General features: G+C 39.7%; 1 protein-coding gene across 1 annotated transcript in view; it reads left to right on the top strand.

Moving 5' to 3' along the window:
* The first annotated feature begins 11,403 nt into the window (after window positions 1-11,403).
* IBTK (inhibitor of Bruton tyrosine kinase) overlaps window positions 11,404-20,984 on the top strand; it is a 53,353-nt gene continuing 43,772 nt past the window's right edge. The window contains exons 1-2 of the mRNA XM_021546192.2: window positions 11,404-11,583; window positions 18,303-18,970. Coding sequence (XP_021401867.2) covers window positions 18,647-18,970 — 324 coding nt within the window. The 5' untranslated portion in view covers window positions 11,404-11,583; window positions 18,303-18,646. The remainder of the gene's footprint in view (window positions 11,584-18,302; window positions 18,971-20,984) is intronic.

Genomic DNA, 20,984 nt, shown 5'->3' on the forward strand with positions numbered 1-20,984 from the left:
CAGTGAAAGCAATTTAAAGAGCAAGGCAGGAGATAATCAAGTCCCAAGGAGAAAGAGAAACTATGTTTAAGTCTTATGCCATCTGGACACAACTTTTTGTGAGTGCTTATGAGTTTAAAATATCTGTAGGTGCTGAGACATCTGAAGGTTCAGCGACATATGCCATTTTTATGCGATGAGCAGCTGAGTCCCAGATCAGAAATTTACTAGCAGTTAAAGGGAGATACTCCTTTAAAGACTGCTGCAGACTGTATTTTCTTCCCCCTCAGTTTGTCCTTTGCATAAAGCTATGCTGGCTTTGGTGTTTGGCTATGTGTGAGACATGGCAAATGCTGCGGTGCAAGGGTAGTGCCTGTACTGGTAATACAGAGCTCTTTGTTGGGCAGAGTTGAGAAAAACCTGGCTGTAATCTTTCAGGCTGAAAAAGATTGAATACAAAGCTTTAAGTCATATAAAAGTAGGCTGCAGAAAGAAAAGGACCCTAAGGAGGGCTTGTAACAGCAATGTCCTTACAGAGTAACCAGTGAATCATCACATTGGCTACACGATATCATTAAATCCCTCCTATTTAGGCCTGTTTACTGCAGAAATTGTGTTTTGTGTCTCATCCCTTTCACAGATGTGCAATACCAGTCACTTAAAAATTTCTTAATGGGCCTCTTACCTCAGAATACCACCTCTGAGTATCTTTTCTCCAGCCTTGTTTTTCTGTGCCTTGGTGAAAGGATAGCATAATGCCACATAGTATAAAACATGCCTTCATTGGTAAGAAGATCATAAAGATTTTGTTGTGCTGCCTTATAGCTGGGCCAAGACATATGATGGAGACACTGCTACAAACTCTTTACTAAGGTGACTAAAAGACAGACAAAAATAATTTTTCTCAGGTTGGTTCTTTAAGGATGATATTGAATTATAGGGGAAAACAGGCTTCTTCATTGCTTTTTTGCCTTTTCTTTTTGCTTGGGAGCTGAACCAAGTCTGCTTAATGAGCTTTGGCATGAAAAATGATCTTTGTTTCTTTCTTTCTATTTTTTTCTGTAAAGGTGGAGCTGAGAGAGCAAGGAAGAATCCCTGAAATACAAATGGGTATGTTCAGAGAGAAATGAGCATTTTCCTCAAGATAAAGCAAATGTCAGGACACAGTGGGGCTGGGGACTGGAGAGGCAAGAGACTGAGGCTCCTAAGGTCTCATAGCCTGGGATCCCATCACCACAGCCAGCCAGCAGGGCAGGCCCTTGGGGTATTCTTAACCATATAATTGTTGAGTAAACTGATACCCAGCAGCTATAGCTGAGAGTTGCTTCCAGTCCTTCTTCCTTTTGAAAATCCATTTTAATCTGTGATTTTTTTTTTTTTTTTTTTAATGTAATCTTTTCATGTACTATTTAGCAGGACAAGGAGTCTGTACTCTTGTCAGTCCCATTTACACTCTCATTATTATGTGAAAGGCTGAAACAGAACTAGTATGATGAGCCAACCTGGAGCTTCACAGTGATGTTGAAGTATTTTCCCACACACCTTGGAAGTGTTACATACCTCTACTAAAACATCCATTTGCAGTCTGGGCAGTATTATGCTATTATTCCAATGTTATTGCTGAAAAGAAAGCTGATAAAATTGTGCTGTGAGCTGTGTAACAGAAGGTGGTGTATTCCACATTTTCTTTCTTTTTGCATAGCTGGCCCACAAGATTCCTGCCTCTCCATCCTGTCCTCTGTCCTACACATTTATTGCCATGTCTCTGCTGTTCTGTTGGGCTCAAGCAGGTTTGTGAGGCTCTGCTGAAAACAAGATTTGGTCTAATTTGGATTAGAAAGAGGAGTACTTTTGAAATCCAGATCACTTCAGTGTAGATCTAGTGATGTGGGACTACATTACCTTCACTGATCTGAGATGATACTTACTGGCTTAGTAAAAACTTAATCCAATCCTCTACATAATCTGCACTGAAAAGTTTATTCTGTTAAAAAAACAAAAAATTAAAAGCAGCAAGCAGCAAGCTGATAAGGCTGTTTTTCAAGAAGTAGCAGCCACATGTTCTAAACAGCAAGCAGTTTACTGCTGACCAAACTCTTAAGCAGAAACAGCTAGGGAAGATGTATGCATGATAAATTTATTTTTTTTAAATGAAGAATGAATGAATGAATGTTTTTTGCATTTTTAATATAATTTTGAATTTCAAATACTACAGGTTTTAATTCATTTTTCAAAGTACTGAACATTCACTGAATTGCCACTTATAGACTCTGAGCACAAGTCTTTTTATTTCACTTCCAAATGATGTCAAATTAAAACAGTTCCATGTTTGATCATAACAGAATCAGAATTACTACAGAGTGTCACTCTTTCTCAGTTGATGCTTCAGGTCAGTCTCCCTGTTCTGCTAGCCTATCCAAGCCTGGAAATGCTCCTCCTGCCTGCAAGTACATTGGGCAGGAGTTGAAAAGTATTTAGCACAAGGATAGCTTTTCAGGTAACTATAAACCAAATAAATGTGGGACCATGTGAACACATTCTGGGTCAGGAGAACTGCACATGATTAACTTCTGTTTTCCAGATCTAGCAATAGGATTACAAGTTTGCTTTAGTCCCAATCAAATAGCTGGATGGAGTCCTCCTACTGCATATTATACTTTCAGAGTAATGAGAAACCTCTTATTTTCTTCATTTTTGGATAAAGAAGGTGAAAGAATGGTCCAGCTTATCAGTGCCTTTCTTTTTTTCCTGGCTGTTGGTTATTAGGTGTCTTTCACATGCGAAAGAATAGAAGTTTTTCATATCAGTGAGGAAAGCATATATATTCCCAGATAAGAGGACTGGCAAAACTAATGAGAAGAACTAACAATTTTTCTTGGCCAAATGAAATAGAAATTTCACATGCCAGCTTCTCTCCCTAGTTTTGATTCTGTAATGTTTGAGTAGGCTTGCAAGTAGCTGATGGAATTTCATTCTGTCTGTAAATAGTACCATAACTATTTAAACAGCTAAATACAACATGAACTCATTTACTTGCAGTAGTCTGAAAATATGTTTCCCTGGTTCTACTTCAGGAAAGTATACCATTTTCGCTAGAAATCTGAGTTTCTTAGACAGTATTTTCCCCTCACGTTTTAAGAATAAGGCTCTCCAAAATACTGCTTAGAAATATATCTTGCCATTCTTTTAATTTATTTTTGGATAAGCGGGATCAAAGACCAAACGTGTCTCGACAGTGGCATCTAGTGGCATAATATGTGCGATGCCCTTGAGAGAGCTGCAATCTCTTCTTCACACTGACTGTTTGGTCCACAGATTTGTACCTTGGGAGCTCTCCCTGCCGGTGACTTGAAGGTTTCTTCCAACCAGAATAGATGACGAATATATCCAGCAGTTTGCACGGGAGATGATGTTGTTCTGGGGGAAGAGGTCCATGCCTTTAGTTCAGTTGCTAGAAAAGATTTGCCCTTTGCACATTTGAAAAGATTTCCTGTGTAATGAAAGCTTAAAGGGAGATTGGTATCTTCTAAGAAAGTATTTAAGCTAGTCTGACACAGCAAGTCAAACTAAAAGAGCATAAGGTCTATGAATTTGTGCTGGGGAACTGCAGAGGAACCTCCCAGAAGAGCTAACAAAACTATTTAACAACCTGGGTACATTAAAAGAAAAGGAGGAAAAACCCCATTTTTTTTCATTCTAAATAGCTTCACTTGACTTATGTTTGTGCTACTGTAGTGGATACCGTGTGCCCACTACTTTGCAAAACTCCAGCCTACTGTCATGAAGATGTGGATCATCACCTTGAGTCACGGTCTGGGACATGAGATGTACCTTCCCAGTCACAAGAAGAGAGAGGCATATCCTACAGATAGCCATGATTACCTACAGTGATGTTATCTATATGTAATCCTCGACTACCCAGCACCGAAGAGTTTAGAATGAATGTAAGGATAGAAGCTGTCTTGATTCTTGAGAGCAAACTTTAACAAAAATGAGGTATGAATGCAGTGAGATACACTACAATTGTATTTGGACTCCCATTTTTGGAGGTCTTAGTTCCAGGCCATAGAGCCAGGTAGTTGAATTTACTGTTCATTTGGGAAGAAAAGCAGGAGAGAAATGCGTGGGGTTTTTTTTTGTAGTATTGTTGTTCAATCCATGCTGTCTCAGAGACATTCACGATCTTTTGGGCTACAGTACTACTAAAACACTCCTTTGTACCTGCAGGGTTGTACTGAATGTTCACACTGCATAATCAATGCTAGAAGAGGAGACAGAAAGTTATTTCCTATCTGGAAATAAACAAAATTAAAAACTAATCAGAAACAATTACATCAAACTTGGGATTACTTTATTAAAACTTAGAAATCAGCATGGTGTATGAAATCCATCAAATCTTGTGCATTCTGTTTGTGAAACTAGAGCAAATAATAGAGTTTATAATTTCCTTTTATGCTTATTATAATGGCAGAAATGCTTAACTTCTGCTATTGGAATTCTTAGCAGAAACTCAAACAATTATATTAAAGTTGCTAGATTTAATGTTGAAAACTATAAATCAAAAAATTCCTTAAAGGTGTTAATTGGAAAAAAAATCAATATGTTTTCTGATATATTCTGTCTGAAATACAATGTATTTATGTATGATCTATTTACAGTGGGCCTAAATTATAGCTGGGTAGGTTGGAGTTATCTGAGAAGAAAAATGAACATTTTTAGTTTCCCTGCAATTTGGCATATGTTGGACCTCTTGGAGTGAGTCCAGAGGGCCATGAAGACAATCAGAGGCCTGGGGCACCTCTCCTATGTTCACAACCTGAGAGAGTTTGGGCTGTTCAGCCTGGAGAAGAAAAAGCTCCAAGAAGACCTTATAGTAGCCTTGCAGTACCTAAAGAGGCCTATGAGAAAGATGCAAAGTGGTCATAAGGGAGTGATAGGACAAAGTCTAATGGTTTCAAACTAAAAGAGATTTACATTAGGTATTAGGAAGAAAGGTTTCACTGTGAGGGCAGTGAGGCACTGGAACAGGTCACTCAGAAAAGCTGTAAATGCCTCATCCCTGGAAGTGTTTGGTCAAGGCCAGCCTGGATAAGGGTTGACCTGGTCTAGTGAAAGGTGCATATGGCAGAGGGCTGCAATGAGATGATGTTTAAGGTTTACAACCCATACTAGCCTATGATTCTGGATATTTTAAAAATTGTGGAAATAAGAGGCTCTAATTACCCCTTTTATAGTTTTACTTATATCTTCATTTGCACTTTCATTACACACTAAAACAAAACTGAATCTCAAATTTTAGGTATTGAAATATTTACTGTTTCTTATACAGCCTTTCATTCATAAGTTTCAATCAATTTAAGAGAGTCCTATTGCATCCCACCTTCTATTTCCCTCCAGTACCTAAAGGGAGCCTGCAAGAAAGGAGAGAGACTACTTACAAGGGCATGTAGTGGCAGGACAAGGGGGAATGGCTTCAACCTGAGAGTCGACAGATTTCTTGCTATTAGACAATAGGAAGAAATAATTTATGGGAGTGTGAAGAGGCCCTGGAACAGGTTGCTCAGAGAAGTTGTGGATGTCCCATCCCTGGAAGTGTTCAAGGCCAGGTTGGATGGGCTATGAGCGATTTGGTCTAGTGGAAGGTGTCCCTGCTCATGACAGGAGATTGGAACAAGATGACCTTTATGGTTCCTTCCAACCCAGGCCACTCTGATTCTGTTTTGCTGGGGAGTCAGTGATCACAAACAGCTTCATACAAGGGACAACTTAAAACAGAGAACTTAAGTTCCTGTTTTTAGCAGTACCAATAGAAGTGCTTATTTAGATTGTACATGGAGACAGACCGTGGTGAAAGTGAGGAAGGATGAATATTCTTCCCACTGCCTGATGCAATATTTAGCAAGCCACTGGCACAGATGAAACTAGGTCAAGAGAAATGCCTCGAGTTCCGAGCCTGCACTCCACAAGCTAAACTTGCAAAGAAAACTGCGGTGCCAGTTTTTGTTGCAGAATTGCCTGCTAACTGAACAACACTGTGTCATCTGAGCGTCGCAAGACTTTTTCGACTGTAGATGGCACTGCAAGGTAAATGCAAAGGTGTTTCTCTAGTAGCTGTTGAGATTTTATTCTCTTGAAATTGTTCTTTTATCTATCAAACATTCTGATATCAAGAGAGCATTTTATGACTAAAGACCTAAAAAGAAGTAAGGTAAGGCCAGAGGAGACCTGTCTGGAGGTGATGGAAGGAGTGCCATGCCATCTTTGCCAACATGCTATCTAATGCAGTGCTACTGGGAACCAACACCTTCCACAACAGTGGTGAGTTGCTACAGGGATGGACATGAGTGGTGAAAGGCAATTCCAGTCTCCCTCTGCCACCCAAACTGAGCACAGCAAGATCCTACTGCCAGCATGGCCACTATACCTCAGGCTCAATACAAGAGAGGGGGCCAGATGCCATTTTCAGGGATAGCACCAACATAGCTACATCTGGGCATTAAATTAACAGAAAAAAAATTAGCTATGTCATAAACAGGATATTTACCTAGTCTTTACAAAAAGTTAAAAAAAATCTTTTTCCCTGTCATCAGAATAAGGCAAGAAAAGCTGTTTCTCTCTGTTCCCACAGGTTCAGAAGAGAGAAACAGATATTCTTTTTCTCTTAGCCACCATGATCTTTCCTCTCCTCTCTGTGAGGTTGCCAAAGATCAACAGTGTTATTTGCCATAGCTGTAGACTCTGAGATTTGCACTGGAAAGTCTGCATGAAGCCCAAGAGATGTCCTTGATTCTCTTGTCTTTTCATCCATCTCTCCTGTACACAGAAGGTTGATGCTTTGAAATAATCTGCAGCCTTGCTCCTTCTATTCAGGAAGATAAGGGTGATGCAGGAATGACAGGCCACAAATAGAATTTTTTTCTGCATTTGTACAATAAACTTCCCCAGAACAAAAAAAAAAAAAGCCCAACTACCACTTTGTTTAAAATCATGCTCTTCTGAAAAGTATTTCACATCACAACAGATAATACTGCAATAACTTTACATGTACTGTAGTCTCCATTTTTATTGAAGATTACTTTCTAATAACTGTCCCTTTACCAGGTCACACAAAAGTTCTTTTAGTACCTGTGGGATGCCAATATAATTTTTGTTTCATGTATGTTAGGCTATTTATCACAGGACTTTACAAAACATTTTTTAAAATTATGGGAATTCTGAAAAAAACAGGGGACAATGCATTGTCACCACACACGCCTCATATCACTGATAACAAACTGTCCTTTCTGTGTCTCTGGAATACTACAATAACAGAAAATCTACCCTGGGCATAAGAGAGGCTCCAAAAGTCTAATTAGAGAAGCTGGAAATCTTGCAAGCTAATGAGGAGATGTTGGAGTTTCTGACATGGCACAGCTACATGGAAGTGTTCCAGCCATGCAAGACGAAGAACTTGCTTTTCTGGAGCCATGATTTGCTGAGAGAAAGCTCCTGGATACTCATCACATCTCTATTTCCTACTTCACAGGGGAACTCTCAAGTAGATGGATCAGGTTGGGAAGCCCATATCCATCACCACTGTCATTTCCACTCTGTTTAATCCTTGGACTTCTTCACACTTTTCTTAGACTCTTATACACCAGGAATTTAATGACCCTGTCTGAGTAAGAGGATAAGCTTTGTTAAAGCAAGATGCACATAGTTTTAGTAAATTTGGAGATAATTCTTTTTGCAAGCTTGCCCTTCTAAGAGGCGTTACATTGAATTTTGTTTTATTAATTCTGTAATATGAATTTTCTAGCATATTATACCCTTCTTTTTTTTAAGTTCATTAAAGAGAAGGATTATGAGAAACACTTTTAGTATCAGAAGTTAAGCCTGATTAATATTTTCTTCAGCAGATTATTACTGCTGCCAATAACAGCTATTACTCAAGGTTACAGAGGACACTGGTAATAATTAGGCACATTAAGAGATATATGAAGGCAGCAATCTGTCACTTGACATTTAGTATAGCCAAAAAGGAAAAAAATAATTCTTTTTAATTTTGATATATAGATTGAACTTTTTGATTACTTAAAAAAGAATCACTCTTTTTTCCACAACATTCAGGATAAATTTCAGAAAGAATAAAGCACAAAGTCCTTTTTTTCCTTTCTGTCACTTACATTTCCTCCTCTAATTCCTCCAGTAGCCTAAGTCTGGTGCAGACTACAATGGATGGATGGATGGATGGATAAGATTAATAGGTCACTAGAAAGCGGTCTAATGTGGTAATGTCCTCTCTATAGCCTAGATTTATCTTCCCTAACCTTAAATAAGTACACACATTTAGAGCACAGCCAATTTGTAATTCTTCAACAGTCAATGAACTGAGAAGCATATTAAGACAAAAATACACTCTGTAGGCTAGTTAAGTTGCTCAAAATTGATGTTCCTCCTCAAATTCTGAAGATGGCTACGTATACTGGTTTTCCTTTTAAAGTGTTGCTCTTCCTTCCTTTTTATGGATTAAAGTTTAGCGCTTCTATAAAAAGTAACAACAGCAGTTAAAGACATATTTTTTCCTATAATTACTTGTTTATTTCTGATAATTCAGATCTTTTCATAACAGACTGAAAAAAGCCAGAAGAACAATTCTTTATTGACAGACACATGCTACGTGTGTCATGAACGTGCAAACCTGGCTGTTGGACTACCCAATTAAAAATACTCTTCAGTGATTTGTTGCTGGCATTTCATCTCCACATCTGTAATTTTTTCCGAAAGACTCAAAATAGTGTATTTTTTTTGCAACAGTGTTGTAATTTTCCACAGTAGAAAAACCCAAACCAAAACAAGTAATTTAAACAGAGGCTCAAGTTACCCTGTTTGAGCTACTTTTGTTTTTCAATATTACTTTAGCACCTCAACATAGCTCTGCAAATCAAGCTGTAGCAGTCTGGTTCTGTGAATGGTGTTCACTAATTTGCTGCTGCTTTTGCAGAGGCAGTACAAGATAGTAGGAATTTTTATTACTGACCTGTAAGCTGGGGTCAATTAGAAAAACCTAAACAATAAAAAACAGGGAAAGCAGTTAATATCTTATTTTTCCATGAATATATTAAAAGTCCTGCAAAGATAAAACTCTTGCATAGAAAACGATTGCTAAAAGCTTTTGGTTATTCTGTCAAGGTTTTGTCTGACTTGGACTCTATCAGGTCCTATTCATGACTCTGTTATTTTCCCACTTTTCTGTGTTGTTTGCTGCACTTTTCTATTCTTTACAGTAGTATTTATTATGAAAGATGTGAGGGGCAGTCCAGCTTCCAGAAACTATCTTTTTCATATAGAATTTTAGATATTATTCTGTCTCAAGCCTCTTCATCTTTCCATCATGCTCTCTGCTGCTCCAGAGTCGGTCCAGGCTATTCACTTGAATTTGTTATTATGCAACAAAGCATTGCTTACAACTGACTTCAGCTGTATTTGGATCTCCTCATCTCCCCAGATGGTCATCTCTGTCCTTAGGCCAGCTGGCAGCAGACCTGGGGCACAGCCACCTCCGACCTTTGTTTGTAACTGAAACACTAAGAAACTGTCACTGGGAAAATAATGCATAAATAAATTTCACGTAGGTTGCAGTTTTGGTTACAATGGTGAATGGCTGCTGGCAAACTAAACACGTATACAGAGAAAATCAGAGAGCATATTTTATAGTTCACATTAACTGTGTCAGATGGCACAGGTAAAAATGCTTGAGATTCACCTAAATACAATTCATACTGAATCTTTCCCAAATTGAACTGCTGCTGAAGAACATGCTGAAGAACATTAATAACTTTTTTTTCAACTGTTTTGTGGATCTAAAGATAGCTACGTTTTGTTTTAAGGTCACAATGCTTACACTGCATTGGATAATACTGTGGCTTTAAAAAACACATAGGAATCCATTACACTAATGTCAATACATTATTAGTATATTTCTTGGGAAAAAAAACATATATTTATTTTTTTAAAGGTGATATGTATTTGTTTTACTCTGTATTTTACATTGTTGAGCTGACAACCCAATTCAAGCTTGTCTTGAGTTCAGCTTCCTGCCTTTAAACAGTACACCCTAATCCTGTCCCAGATTAATTGGTAATCTGTGCCACCTATTGCATCACCTAAGACATCCACTGTGAAAAACACCAATCACTTGTTTTTTTAAATCTTAAAAGTTTATTAGTAATAAAATTAGAGTAATAAAAATTTGGACAATGAGTATTAGGGCACTACAAGACAATAAAAAACAAAGAATTAAGGACATCCGGATGTTTTTGGGCACTAAGATGCCAAAAATATGCCTTGTGAACAAAGGAATAACCCTTAAAAGCAATAGCCTGTTGCATATTCATATACCTCATACATGATGCATAAATTCCTTGCAAATTAAGAATTTTTCTGGTTTATGTCAACTTCTTCCCCTTAATCCTGGTGGTTCCATAAAAACAGAGAAGGTGGAAGAATGTTTGTCTTTTCTGATAAGAGGAAACCTCCTCAGGTTTTGTGTTGCTGCTACCTCTGTGCAGTTTCTTGATTATCTTATCCCTTTTCTTGAGCTAGTAAAAAATATCTTACATTGAATAGTTTCTATTTTAACATTATGTTATAACCTGGAACTATATTTAATACACTACTTAAGAGAATTAATACAGCATAACTTTCTAACATTAAACATATAATATTCATTCTATAATTTGCAAAAGGCTAATAATAAAATATGCATGTTTCACATCCACCAAAAAGAACTGAGCCCTCACGGAGTGCTTGGCAGGAGTCACAAGAGCAGGTGTGCAAATCCTTGCGCACACACCAGGTTTGCTTACGAGGCTGACCCGAGATGGTGTCAAAAGCCTCACAAAGAATCAAGCTGTATCCCATACATCAGACCACTTGTTCTCTCAGAGAGAGAAACTGCTGTGGCTTAACACAGGCTGAATCGGCACAGCCTTCTCCGCGCTTTCTCTCCATTACTTCGAGGGATCTCTAGGTTGGGTATTTATTTGCTGTTGAGCCCTCCAGGAGGGAGCATGACCTTACCAGCCACTCATGCCCCTCCTTCGCAGCAAGGCACGGTGTTTCTCCTGCCAAGACTGCCAGCAGGAGGCCGCTCAGCTGCTGCCCTTTCCCCTCGCTGCTCCCCGATAACTCCAGTCCCTTCCGTGCCCGGCACAGGGAGCGATCCCCGCACCCGCCGCCCGTCCGGGTTAACCCCTGCGGCACCGCGCCCCGCCCCTGCCCCGCTCCCTCCTGCTGGCCCGCCCCCACCCTGACCCCACCTGTCAGTCAATCCGGGCTCGGCCGCGGGGGCGGGGCCGAGCCGGCAGCCGCAGCCAATCGGCGCGCGAGGTGCGGCGGCGCCGCGGCCAATCGGCGTTCCGCTTCTTGGTGGGTGCGCTGGCCGCCGTCGGTGCGCCCCGCCGAGCCGCGGCCCCGCCTGTCGCCGCCGCTGTCGCCGGCGGAGCTGTCGCGGTAGCGGCTGCGCCCCAGCCTGGCCCTGCCCCGGAGTCACTGAGGATGAGCCCCCGCGCTGCCCAGCGAGCGTCCCGCCCTGCCCGCCGGAGTCCATTCATCTAGCGACTGGTGAGGGGCGGGCGTCCGGCGGGGAGCCGCTCGGAGACGGGTCCTGCCGGAGGGGTCGGGACGGCGGCGGTGGGCGGCTGAAGGAATGGGGAGAGCTCCGGGCAAGGCAGCCAGGGAGGCTGAAGGGCAGCCGGCCACGTAGGATGGGAGGAGACCGGCTTCGTGGCTCGGTCGCCTGTGTCAATAGGTCTCTTGTGTCTCTCTTCGCCCCTCGGCTACGTGGACGCTGTAGTGGCAGTCAGAATGGCCCCCTGCCCTCTGCCTGCCCCTGGCTCCTTGAAGCACTTCAGACCTTCCTCCTCCCTGACTCTGACACGCGCTTCTTGCCAGGTTTCCTTAGCTGTGGATTCAGGGAAAGCCTGGCGTGTTTCTCCTTCTTGGTGATACTTGCCTGTTTTTGTAGCAACTCACAGTGCTGCTGAGTTAGACCAGCACCGTAAGCACTGGAGAGCCGCGGTCTCGTAGTTATCTGTAAGGGATACTTCCATGCAGTCTTCCTAGGCGAAATGCAAGTGTTTATTTTTTTGGGTATGTGGTCAGTGTAGTTGTCTATCTTTATGGAAAGTGGTCACAGTTTGTGGTTTACAAAAAATAGTAATCGCCCACCAGCATCTGGTGTGGGTTGTCTGCAATAAAACTGTACCAGAAATTCACAGTTAAATCAAAAACGTCACCTTTTCCTAAGATGGAAAAGTCCTTGGTGATTTTTCGGACATATTTTGAAGTGGGGTGAAGTTCTAGTGCACGCTTGTGGTTTGTTGTGTTTAACTTCCCTTCAGCATTATTGTTTCAATAAAGCCTATAACAAGGTCTTGATGGATTGTGGAAGTGGCTGTAGCTGCATTCACTGTACTTTTGCCTATAGCACTTTAATTTTTTTAAACAGTATTAAGTTATTAAACATAGGAAGTCCTGAGTATTTCTAGACAAGGCACAGCACAGTAGTTCACAGTTTACTGTTTATGTACAATGATTCCCAACTAATAGATGTGCTCTGACGTTTGCAGCTGAATTTAGCTACCAGTGGTACTTTGGTCTTTTTTTGACAGATGTGTCAGCCTTTAATTGACAGTGCTGCTTAGCTCAGCTAGGAGCAACTGAATTAGGGTTGTTGGATTGCTGAATGTCTCATTCTGATAAGGATTATGCTGTTGTTGTTGAAGGAGGAAGTTACAGAAAATCTGGAGAGAGCCTCTGAAGGTCATTTGTTCTGGGGTGTACCTGTGCTGAGTGGTGGCATGGAGGCCCCATCCCAGTAAATGAAGCAGCTTGGATCTGCTGTGACCCAGGGGACACAGTGGGCATGGTGGAATGTGGTGTCTTTCAAAGCAAGTTGGTTTTCCTTTGTAGCTTTACCTCTGGACAGGTCACATTTATTTATAACTTGAGTGGTTTGCTTGTTGTCTAGTCTGTTTTGAGAGCCTCATGTTCAGATTATGTGTCAGGAAGGATTTTCAAATTTGTAATTTGAAAATCCTTCCTGACATATGATCTGAATCTTTTATGGAATTTGTCCACTGTCAGGAGTAAAAGGGACTGGAGTTTTGATGTTTCTTCTTTGTGTAACAGATGCCTTATTCAAAGGCTCTGGGTGGTCTGCTGAAGCCACAGCTGAAGGAGAAAAGAGATCCAATTTGCTTGTACTCAGGGGTTGTTCTATAAACATTCTGAATCCTAGTGGCTCTTTCCAAGCTTTTCTCTATCTACTTGCTGCTCTTAAAACTTGCTATCTGAACTAGAAGCAGGACTCTGATATTTTGTGCATCGAGGAGAGCAGAACCCTTGTTTTTTTGTGTCTCAATGCTCCTATTATATAGTCAAGAAGAAGCTGCTTTTTTAAAGGTCTCTCTGAGGGAATTTCAGGCTGCTAAATCATTATTAGCTACTGCATAGCTTAGATTTACCTTTTTTCCCTTGTACATTCAATTACTTTCCAACCCCTTGAACATTTTGTGTTCAAGGGGTTGGAAAATATAGATTTTTGCCCATTCTTCAACAAATGTACAAGGAATTTCTGAGCAATGTCTGTGACTATGTGACTGTGAACTATTCTGAAACTATCTGTGGATATGTAGTCTGAGCAGGAATTAATAGTCTGACTGTTCTTTAAAGGCTAGGACAATGTGCTACCTGTACCTGAAAGGTATACTTGCTTTGTTTGTCTAGGAATTCATCTGTGTTTCCTTGAGGATATCTTGCTTAATGCCAGTGCAAAGGCTGTTGTATTACTACCTAGCCTCAATTTTCTAGTCAATTTGTCAGATTCTAAACTGTTACTTTAATATGTATTAGTGAAAGTTGCCTTTAGGTAAGAATACAGTCAACAGAAAGTCCTGGAAAAGTGGTAACATGATGGCAAATTCCCATGGCATTATTTCTGTAAGCTGTTTTTTATTAGCTTACTATTCAAGTAGTCTGTGTAGTGAAGTTTGCTTTAGGTACAAATATTTTAAGGACTTCCGTGCTGTTATGGTTACTGGTCTTTTGTGGTTTTATGAAACAAATGCAAATGGACCAACATGGAGATATGTCAGCACACTTGTTTAAAAACCAATCCCCTTCCATTCCACAGTGGAAATATTTAAGATACTGCTATACCCTTATAAGGATAGACGTAACTTTCCTGAAATGTGTGGTGTTGCCAGTCTCACTTCACTTAGCAACTTACTATGGAAAGGAAAAGAAAATTAATTTAGTACCTTCAGAAAAAGTATTATTTTTACTTTTTTTTTTCTTTAAATTTTAAAGAAAGGGTGTTAGGATTGACAAGGAAAGCTCTATGCTTCTTTTATATGAAAAATAGAAACCATTGCTTAGTTCTGTTTTGGGAGAGCCAAATTATGGGGAGCTAGGTAATTTTTCACCATCTGCATTTTAGATGTCACTGGTATTTAGTAAAATCAGTAACACTGAAAAAAATAAATTTAATAAACTCTGACAAAAAAGCAGTGAATGGAATTAAGTTATGCCAGTTTTAAAGTGTTGAGAAATAAGTTTTGGGTAAAGCAGCCTTGAGTTACTTTAATGCAGTGTGCATTGAAGATGCAGACCCAGCAAACTGTCTTTGAGTGGCACTGAATATTGAGTAGCTGAATCTCTTCTGTGTTCTCTTTCACTTCCATGTAAGACCATTGTCTGTTTTAAAAAAGGCACAACAGGTGGCTACCAGCCACTGTCTTGGTACCATATCCACATCCATGTTAGCCAAGTTTTTGTAGCTCTATTACCTGAGTGTAGGCATTCATCAGGAAGAATCAGAAGGACCACAGATGGCAGTTCTAGTATCAAATCAGACTGGATGCTAGAAACATACATTGACACTGCCACCCATGAGGTCAGGGTTGGTTGCTGTTTCCTTGTACCTCTGAGCCGAGAGCACACAACCTCTGTGGAAATATTTTCTGGAAAAAGAGGAAATTGGGAATGCATTGATAACAACTATGATACGCAGAGAGAGGTTTCTGGAACTTCACAGTGGGAGGCTTCTGCCAACTCTGTTCGCTTTTCCCAAATGTTGAGATTTCATGTCTGCTGTTTGCAAGAAATGAAATCTATCACCATCATCCTTAGTCACTAAGGTATTTGTAGAATCTTCGTTCACTTCATACTCAGGAGACGTGTGACAGCTTTGATTTTTGTAGTGACTTCCTGAGAGAAACAGATTTTTGGGAGAACCACAGTAGGTACAACTCTGCTTTTTCAGCTGTAGGAGTTCTGCCTCCATAGGGTCAGATGATGCATCTGCCACAGTCCTTGGAGGGTGTCTGACAGCTCTGTTGCAGTGGTGCTTTGCCTTCTGTGAGGGGGAGAGCTGGGTAAGACAGCCCTACCTACCCACTTGCAGGAGGCAAGATACCACAAACACTTTCTTGCTACTAAAGAATTTTTTCCAAATTGGTTCCAATCTTATAAATTTTCCTGGGCTGTGAACATGTATAATAAATAGCTCATGTCTCTGAGCTCATTTCACCACTTGCTGCTGAAATAAAATACCTCTGGGATACTCTGAACACTGCTCTAATTCCTTCATTTTTTTGTGATTTTTATTTTTTTTCTATAATGTTTATTAGGAATCAGTTTTTAAAAATAATTTGATTTCCAAATAATGCCTACTGTATCATAAAAGTGTTAAAATATTATAGCCTTATTTAGCTTTCTATATCTTTTAATTACAACATTAAGTTGTAATTTAATTACAACATTAAGAAGACACTGGTATTATAACATGAATGTGATTCATGCTGAGAAGCCTACAGAAATATCTGCAAATAAAAGTGGAGACACATAATCAAAATGGCACCGTGTTCTAGATCATCTTAATTAAAAATGTAAAACACGCTGGTGCTTCCTGTTTTGTGCATATTTTAGGTGCTCACTGTTCAACTGGGACTCTGTATACTAAAAGTAAGCATTTAATAGTGAAAAAGCTTTCACACTGCCATGAGCTTTAATTCACAATTTGAAAGTTTTAGGATTTCTCTTAAGGACTTCCTTTTTGTAACAGTTAGATATGATGATCACCCTTTTTCAGATTTTGTTAAAACGTGACAGTGTTTGTTGCCAGTGTGACAGCCTTAAGTGAAAACTTGATCTACAGCCTTCTGTAGATCAAGGTGTATCTATCAATATACTAATACAATATTTAATTTTGTAATGTTTACAGTAAAGAAAGGCTGGGTTGGAATGGCTTATAAAGAAATAATTCAGCAGAGTCTGGTTTCACATAGCTGAAGTAGATGTCACTGTGATGGAGTTAGTGTGTGATAGGCAGGCTTATATTTCTGTTTACTAGCAGACTTATTATTCTTTTAATGTTTACTTTGTTATTTACATTATTTTAGTGTTTGATAGGCTGGAGCTCAGGTGCCTTCAACAAGTTTTTGTCTGGCCTCTTTGTTCTTTTCTGGTAATGGCACAAGTCTCAGAATTTGCTTTCTTCTGGATCATTTTCTTATGCAGTTCAGTGCCTTAGATAGGTGTGGATTTGCACAAAGGATGGTATGACACAGGGGACAGCAGGACTGCTTCCTTGGGTGGTGGTGCCATTTCATACCAGTTTAACAGATTAGTCAACCTTATGTCTCCCCTGAGTGATTTTTCTCAATGTTCTTGTTATGTTTACCTTTATTTTCCTGTGTAACAATAGTAACAATAGTAATGTTGAAACATAGCTTTATGGAAATCTTGATTCTTAAAACAGGAGGAGGACTGGGATTTCTCTTTTCCAAACAAAATCATATTTTCCTGATATGTCTTTGCAAATAAAGATACTAAGAAAATGTGGTTATACATTCAGTGGCTAAAAAGCAATGGAAGCTAAGTTCAACCTTTTTGATGAGGTTGTGGTCAAGGAGTAGGATGTGAAGATTTATGATGACTGCAACTGCTAAGCTGAGTAGGATTGGGGGAGTTTTGTGTTTTATTGTTTTTTCTTGGTGTGTGTCCCTGTCTTATCCCCCCATTTCCCACTCTGAGGGTTTGTTAACATTTTTCGTTTTATTTTTTTTAGCTCTCAGGATGGGATTACTCAGCTTCTCTTGGAATATTTTAATTGTGGGTAGAACAACTTTGAATTACATTTTGTACAGCAAACGAAAACATGAACTGGATATTGTTTCACTCAATTTGAAACTTTTATCTGTAAGACTGAAGTGTGATTTTTTTTGGGGGGTCTTAATAGTTCATACTTAATTAGTGATGTATGTAGTACACCTTTTCTGTTTTCTGGGTTTATGTGTGATTTTTATACTGCAATCTGCACTTCTTGTGACACTTCTGACTATAACTGCAGATATTTCATAGGCTAGGTGAGTTCTTCTGTCAGCCTCCTTTACTTTTGAGAAAAGGGATGCCAGAGAGAGATGTATATGCTAAAGTATGCACAGCTAAGCAGAAGTGCTGTATGCCCCAGACTGTGACTATATTTTCATGAAGAAGACTTATTTTTGCTTCCTTTTTCTTCTTCTTCTTTCTCCCTTACCCCTAACAACTTAGACCTTCATTTCTTCTTACCTGTTTCAGGAACTTTAGATCTTAGCCCTGTATGAGTGCCAGAATTCATGTCTCTTGTACAAGCTACTTTTATTTGCTTTGATGCCATCCTCTGACCCACCTTTGTGAGCAACTCTGGGAGTGGTGGAGAGGAGCCTTCCTGTTGATTCTGCAGATTAAAATTTCTAGAGATATGGGTAGGCATTCAGGCCAGGGAAGAGAAAATGGGACACAATCTTTTTATTGCAGTGGTTGTGAAGATTGTGGCCTCTCTTTCCTTCTCCTGTGTTACTAACAATGCCTCTGTTAGCCATGGTGTACTCAACAGCTGAGGGGTTTTTTTGGTGGTTGGCTTCCCCCCCACTTAGTCTTTAGTTCAGTTTTGCTTTCTGATCACAAAGTAATGATATTATTAGACATTAAAGAGTCAGGATCCTAAGGACCCTGAGGGTAGGAAAGAAACATTTTGGATCTAGTTTACTTTGTGGCCTAAACAATTTATGTCACAGAAAGGTAGGAGGTACCTTTGGAGGCTGGGGTGGGGGAGTAATGCTTTTTTAATCTGGTTGAATGTCTGAGTATAAACTCTGATGACATGGGGCAGGTCAATCAGCCCTTGTCACATTGTCTTGTCCTGTACTTGCTAGTTTGATGTGCAGTTAAATCAGTACAGTTGCAGGGGAAAAGTGTGTTTGTTTGCTAATCTGTTCTGGTTTGCTCTCTTTCAGGTCTCCCCTGCAATTATGGAGTTTTAGAAGAATAAGGTAGTGTGGAGGGGGAATCCCCCTCTGCACGCTAGAGGTAGTTCACTTTTGGAATTGTCTATGGACAAGATTATTTGTTATATAAGATGGTGAAATAAGACTTCTAAAAATATATATTTATAAATATTTATTCGGATCAAGTGCCAAACATAACAGTACAAAGATTTCTGATGGCAGCTCAATAAACTTGGTTTTACGTCCTTGGAATTACAATTTTTCTAAGGCACTGTGTTGTGTACTGAATTCAAGTGCCTTGATACACTTAAGGGTTGTTCCCCTTAAGGAGAAGAGCAGCTTTAGAACTGAAGATGAATTCTTACATGCCAGAGTGCACTTCAAAGTGTCGATCTCTACAGCATGCTTTGGATGTTATTTCTGTAGTTACCAGAGGAAGTGAAGGCCAGATAAAGGCCTTTCTCTCTTCTTACTGCTACAATGCTGCAACTATCAAAGATGCCTTTGGTAGGAACGTTATACATCTTGCTTCATCTTGTGGCAAAAAAGGTGTGCTGGACTGGTTGGCTGAGACCAAAGGAGTGGATCTCTTGGCAAAAGACAAAGAGTCTGGATGGACAGCTTTGCACAGAAGTATATTTTATGGATACATTGATTGTGTTTTGTCATTACTGAAGGTGAGTGATTTGCAACCGTAATTTTCCTTGGCATCTGCAATTTTTAGAGTTGTATTGCTTATGTAAAAGTGTGTTTTTAAACTTGACTGGAAGCCTTTTGAAGCTTGTCTTAATACTGTGTTCAGATTGCAGTGCATTGATTTACTTGAAGGTTGTCGCTGTTCATACAGATGTCTGCCTTTGCCCATGCAGAAATCAGCACTGAGAAAGGATCTCTAATTAATTGTGGACTTCCTTGAAGACTTGTTTGTGTAGATGATATCAGGCTCAGGATCTTAAAAATAGAGAGTGGTCAGATGAAAGATACTCTGAAAATAGATCTGCAGTAATTTTATCAATTGATGTTAGAGAACATAAAATAAGGGAAAATTAAATGGAGTTATAATTAGAAATTAATTGTATATTTAAGAGATAATTCAAGATATGGAGTATTCTATTAAGTGAATCTCCATTTCATTAGTATTTTAAACTAGGGCTTTTGCTGAGTCCTCCTTATTCCTTTCTTACAACTGCTGTTTCTTCCCATCCAATTAGCAAATTGTATATATTTTTAATTGATCTTCCTTCTTTTCCTCCTTTTGCAAGTACAGCAAAGGGAAGAGATGTTTGTTTGAGATATTCAGTCTCTTTAACCATGTGAGAAAATGAAATATTTGTAGTTCAAGGTTATTTAAAAACAAACCTTTTAAGTCAGAGAATTTTCCATTTTGAATGCAGTCTTTTAAAATTACAGTGACTAGCCATTTGTAGACGTAACTCTCTGCTTTCTGCTAGCCTTTAAACAGAGAGATGGTGGATCTGGTATGGTCCCCCTTACAGAGTGGGGAATTTTTCAGTAAACTTGAAAAAAATTTTTTATAAGTATTGTACGTATGATTCCATTCTCTAGAAAACTGGAAATTCGGTACATGATATATGAAGAAATATTCAGTCTTCTAGTGCATATGTGTCTAGCTGTATCTTTGATATTTGCTTACAGGAGGCCTGTACAGGTTTTCCCCAATGTCTTTTACTTTTCTGTCAGGTACATAAGTGAATAAGATTTTTTTACTATCCAGCTCTGCTGATATTCTTCTAAGAAAAAAAACGAAACGGCTCATGGAGGGTGATCTCTCTTCCAGTTCTTTAACTGGAGTCTGTCTGCTGTACTGTGTTATAAAGGGGGTATGTTCTTAAGGTATTACAGCAACAACAGAAACTGATTATAGAATAGAATCATGAAATAGGTGAGATAGAAGTAGATCTCTGAAGGTTGCTTAGTCTTGCCCCCACGCTCAGGCAAGGTCATCTAGAGCAGGTTGCACAGGACTGTGTCCAGTTGGATTTTGAGCAGAGCATCAGACATCTCTGTTCAAGTGTGTTACTATCAGTTCAGTAAAAATGTGTTTTAGATTTAAACAGGATTTCTTATATGTTAGTGTGTGCTCATTGCCACTTTTTCTGTCACTGGATATCATTGTGATCCCTACCTCTTACCTCCAATTATGTATTTATTATGTATGATAAGACAAGCTGTCCCCTTCCCCCATCCCAAGCCTTCTCAAGGCTAGGCATCCCAACTCTCTCAGCTTCTCTTTGAATGTCAGATGCCCCAGTCATTATTTTCATGTTTTTTTGCTGAGCTTGCTCCTATATGTCCTTATCTGTCTGGGAGTCCAGACCTGAACCCAGCACTCCAGCTGTGGCTTCCCAGTGCTGAGTAATGCTTGCTGGCAGCACTCCCACCTGCAGCCCTGGATGCTTTCACCACTCTTAACTCTGAGCTTGCTGGCTTGTGGTCATCTGGTGGTCTACAAGAAGCCCTAAGTCCTTTTCTACTAAGGTGCTTTCTAGTCACTCAGCCTCCAGCTGTACCAGTTCACCAGATTGTTCCTCCCCAGGGCCAGGATTTGCATTTCCCTTCGTTGAACTTTATGTTGCTCCTCTCAGCCTGTTGCTCCTGCCTGTCAAAGTCTCTTTGAATGTCAGCACAACCCTCTGACTTATCAGCCACTCCTCCTGGTCTCCTGTCATC

The sequence above is a fragment of the Lonchura striata genome, chromosome 3, assembly GCF_046129695.1.
Source record: "Lonchura striata isolate bLonStr1 chromosome 3, bLonStr1.mat, whole genome shotgun sequence".
NCBI classification, from domain to species: domain Eukaryota; kingdom Metazoa; phylum Chordata; class Aves; order Passeriformes; family Estrildidae; genus Lonchura; species Lonchura striata.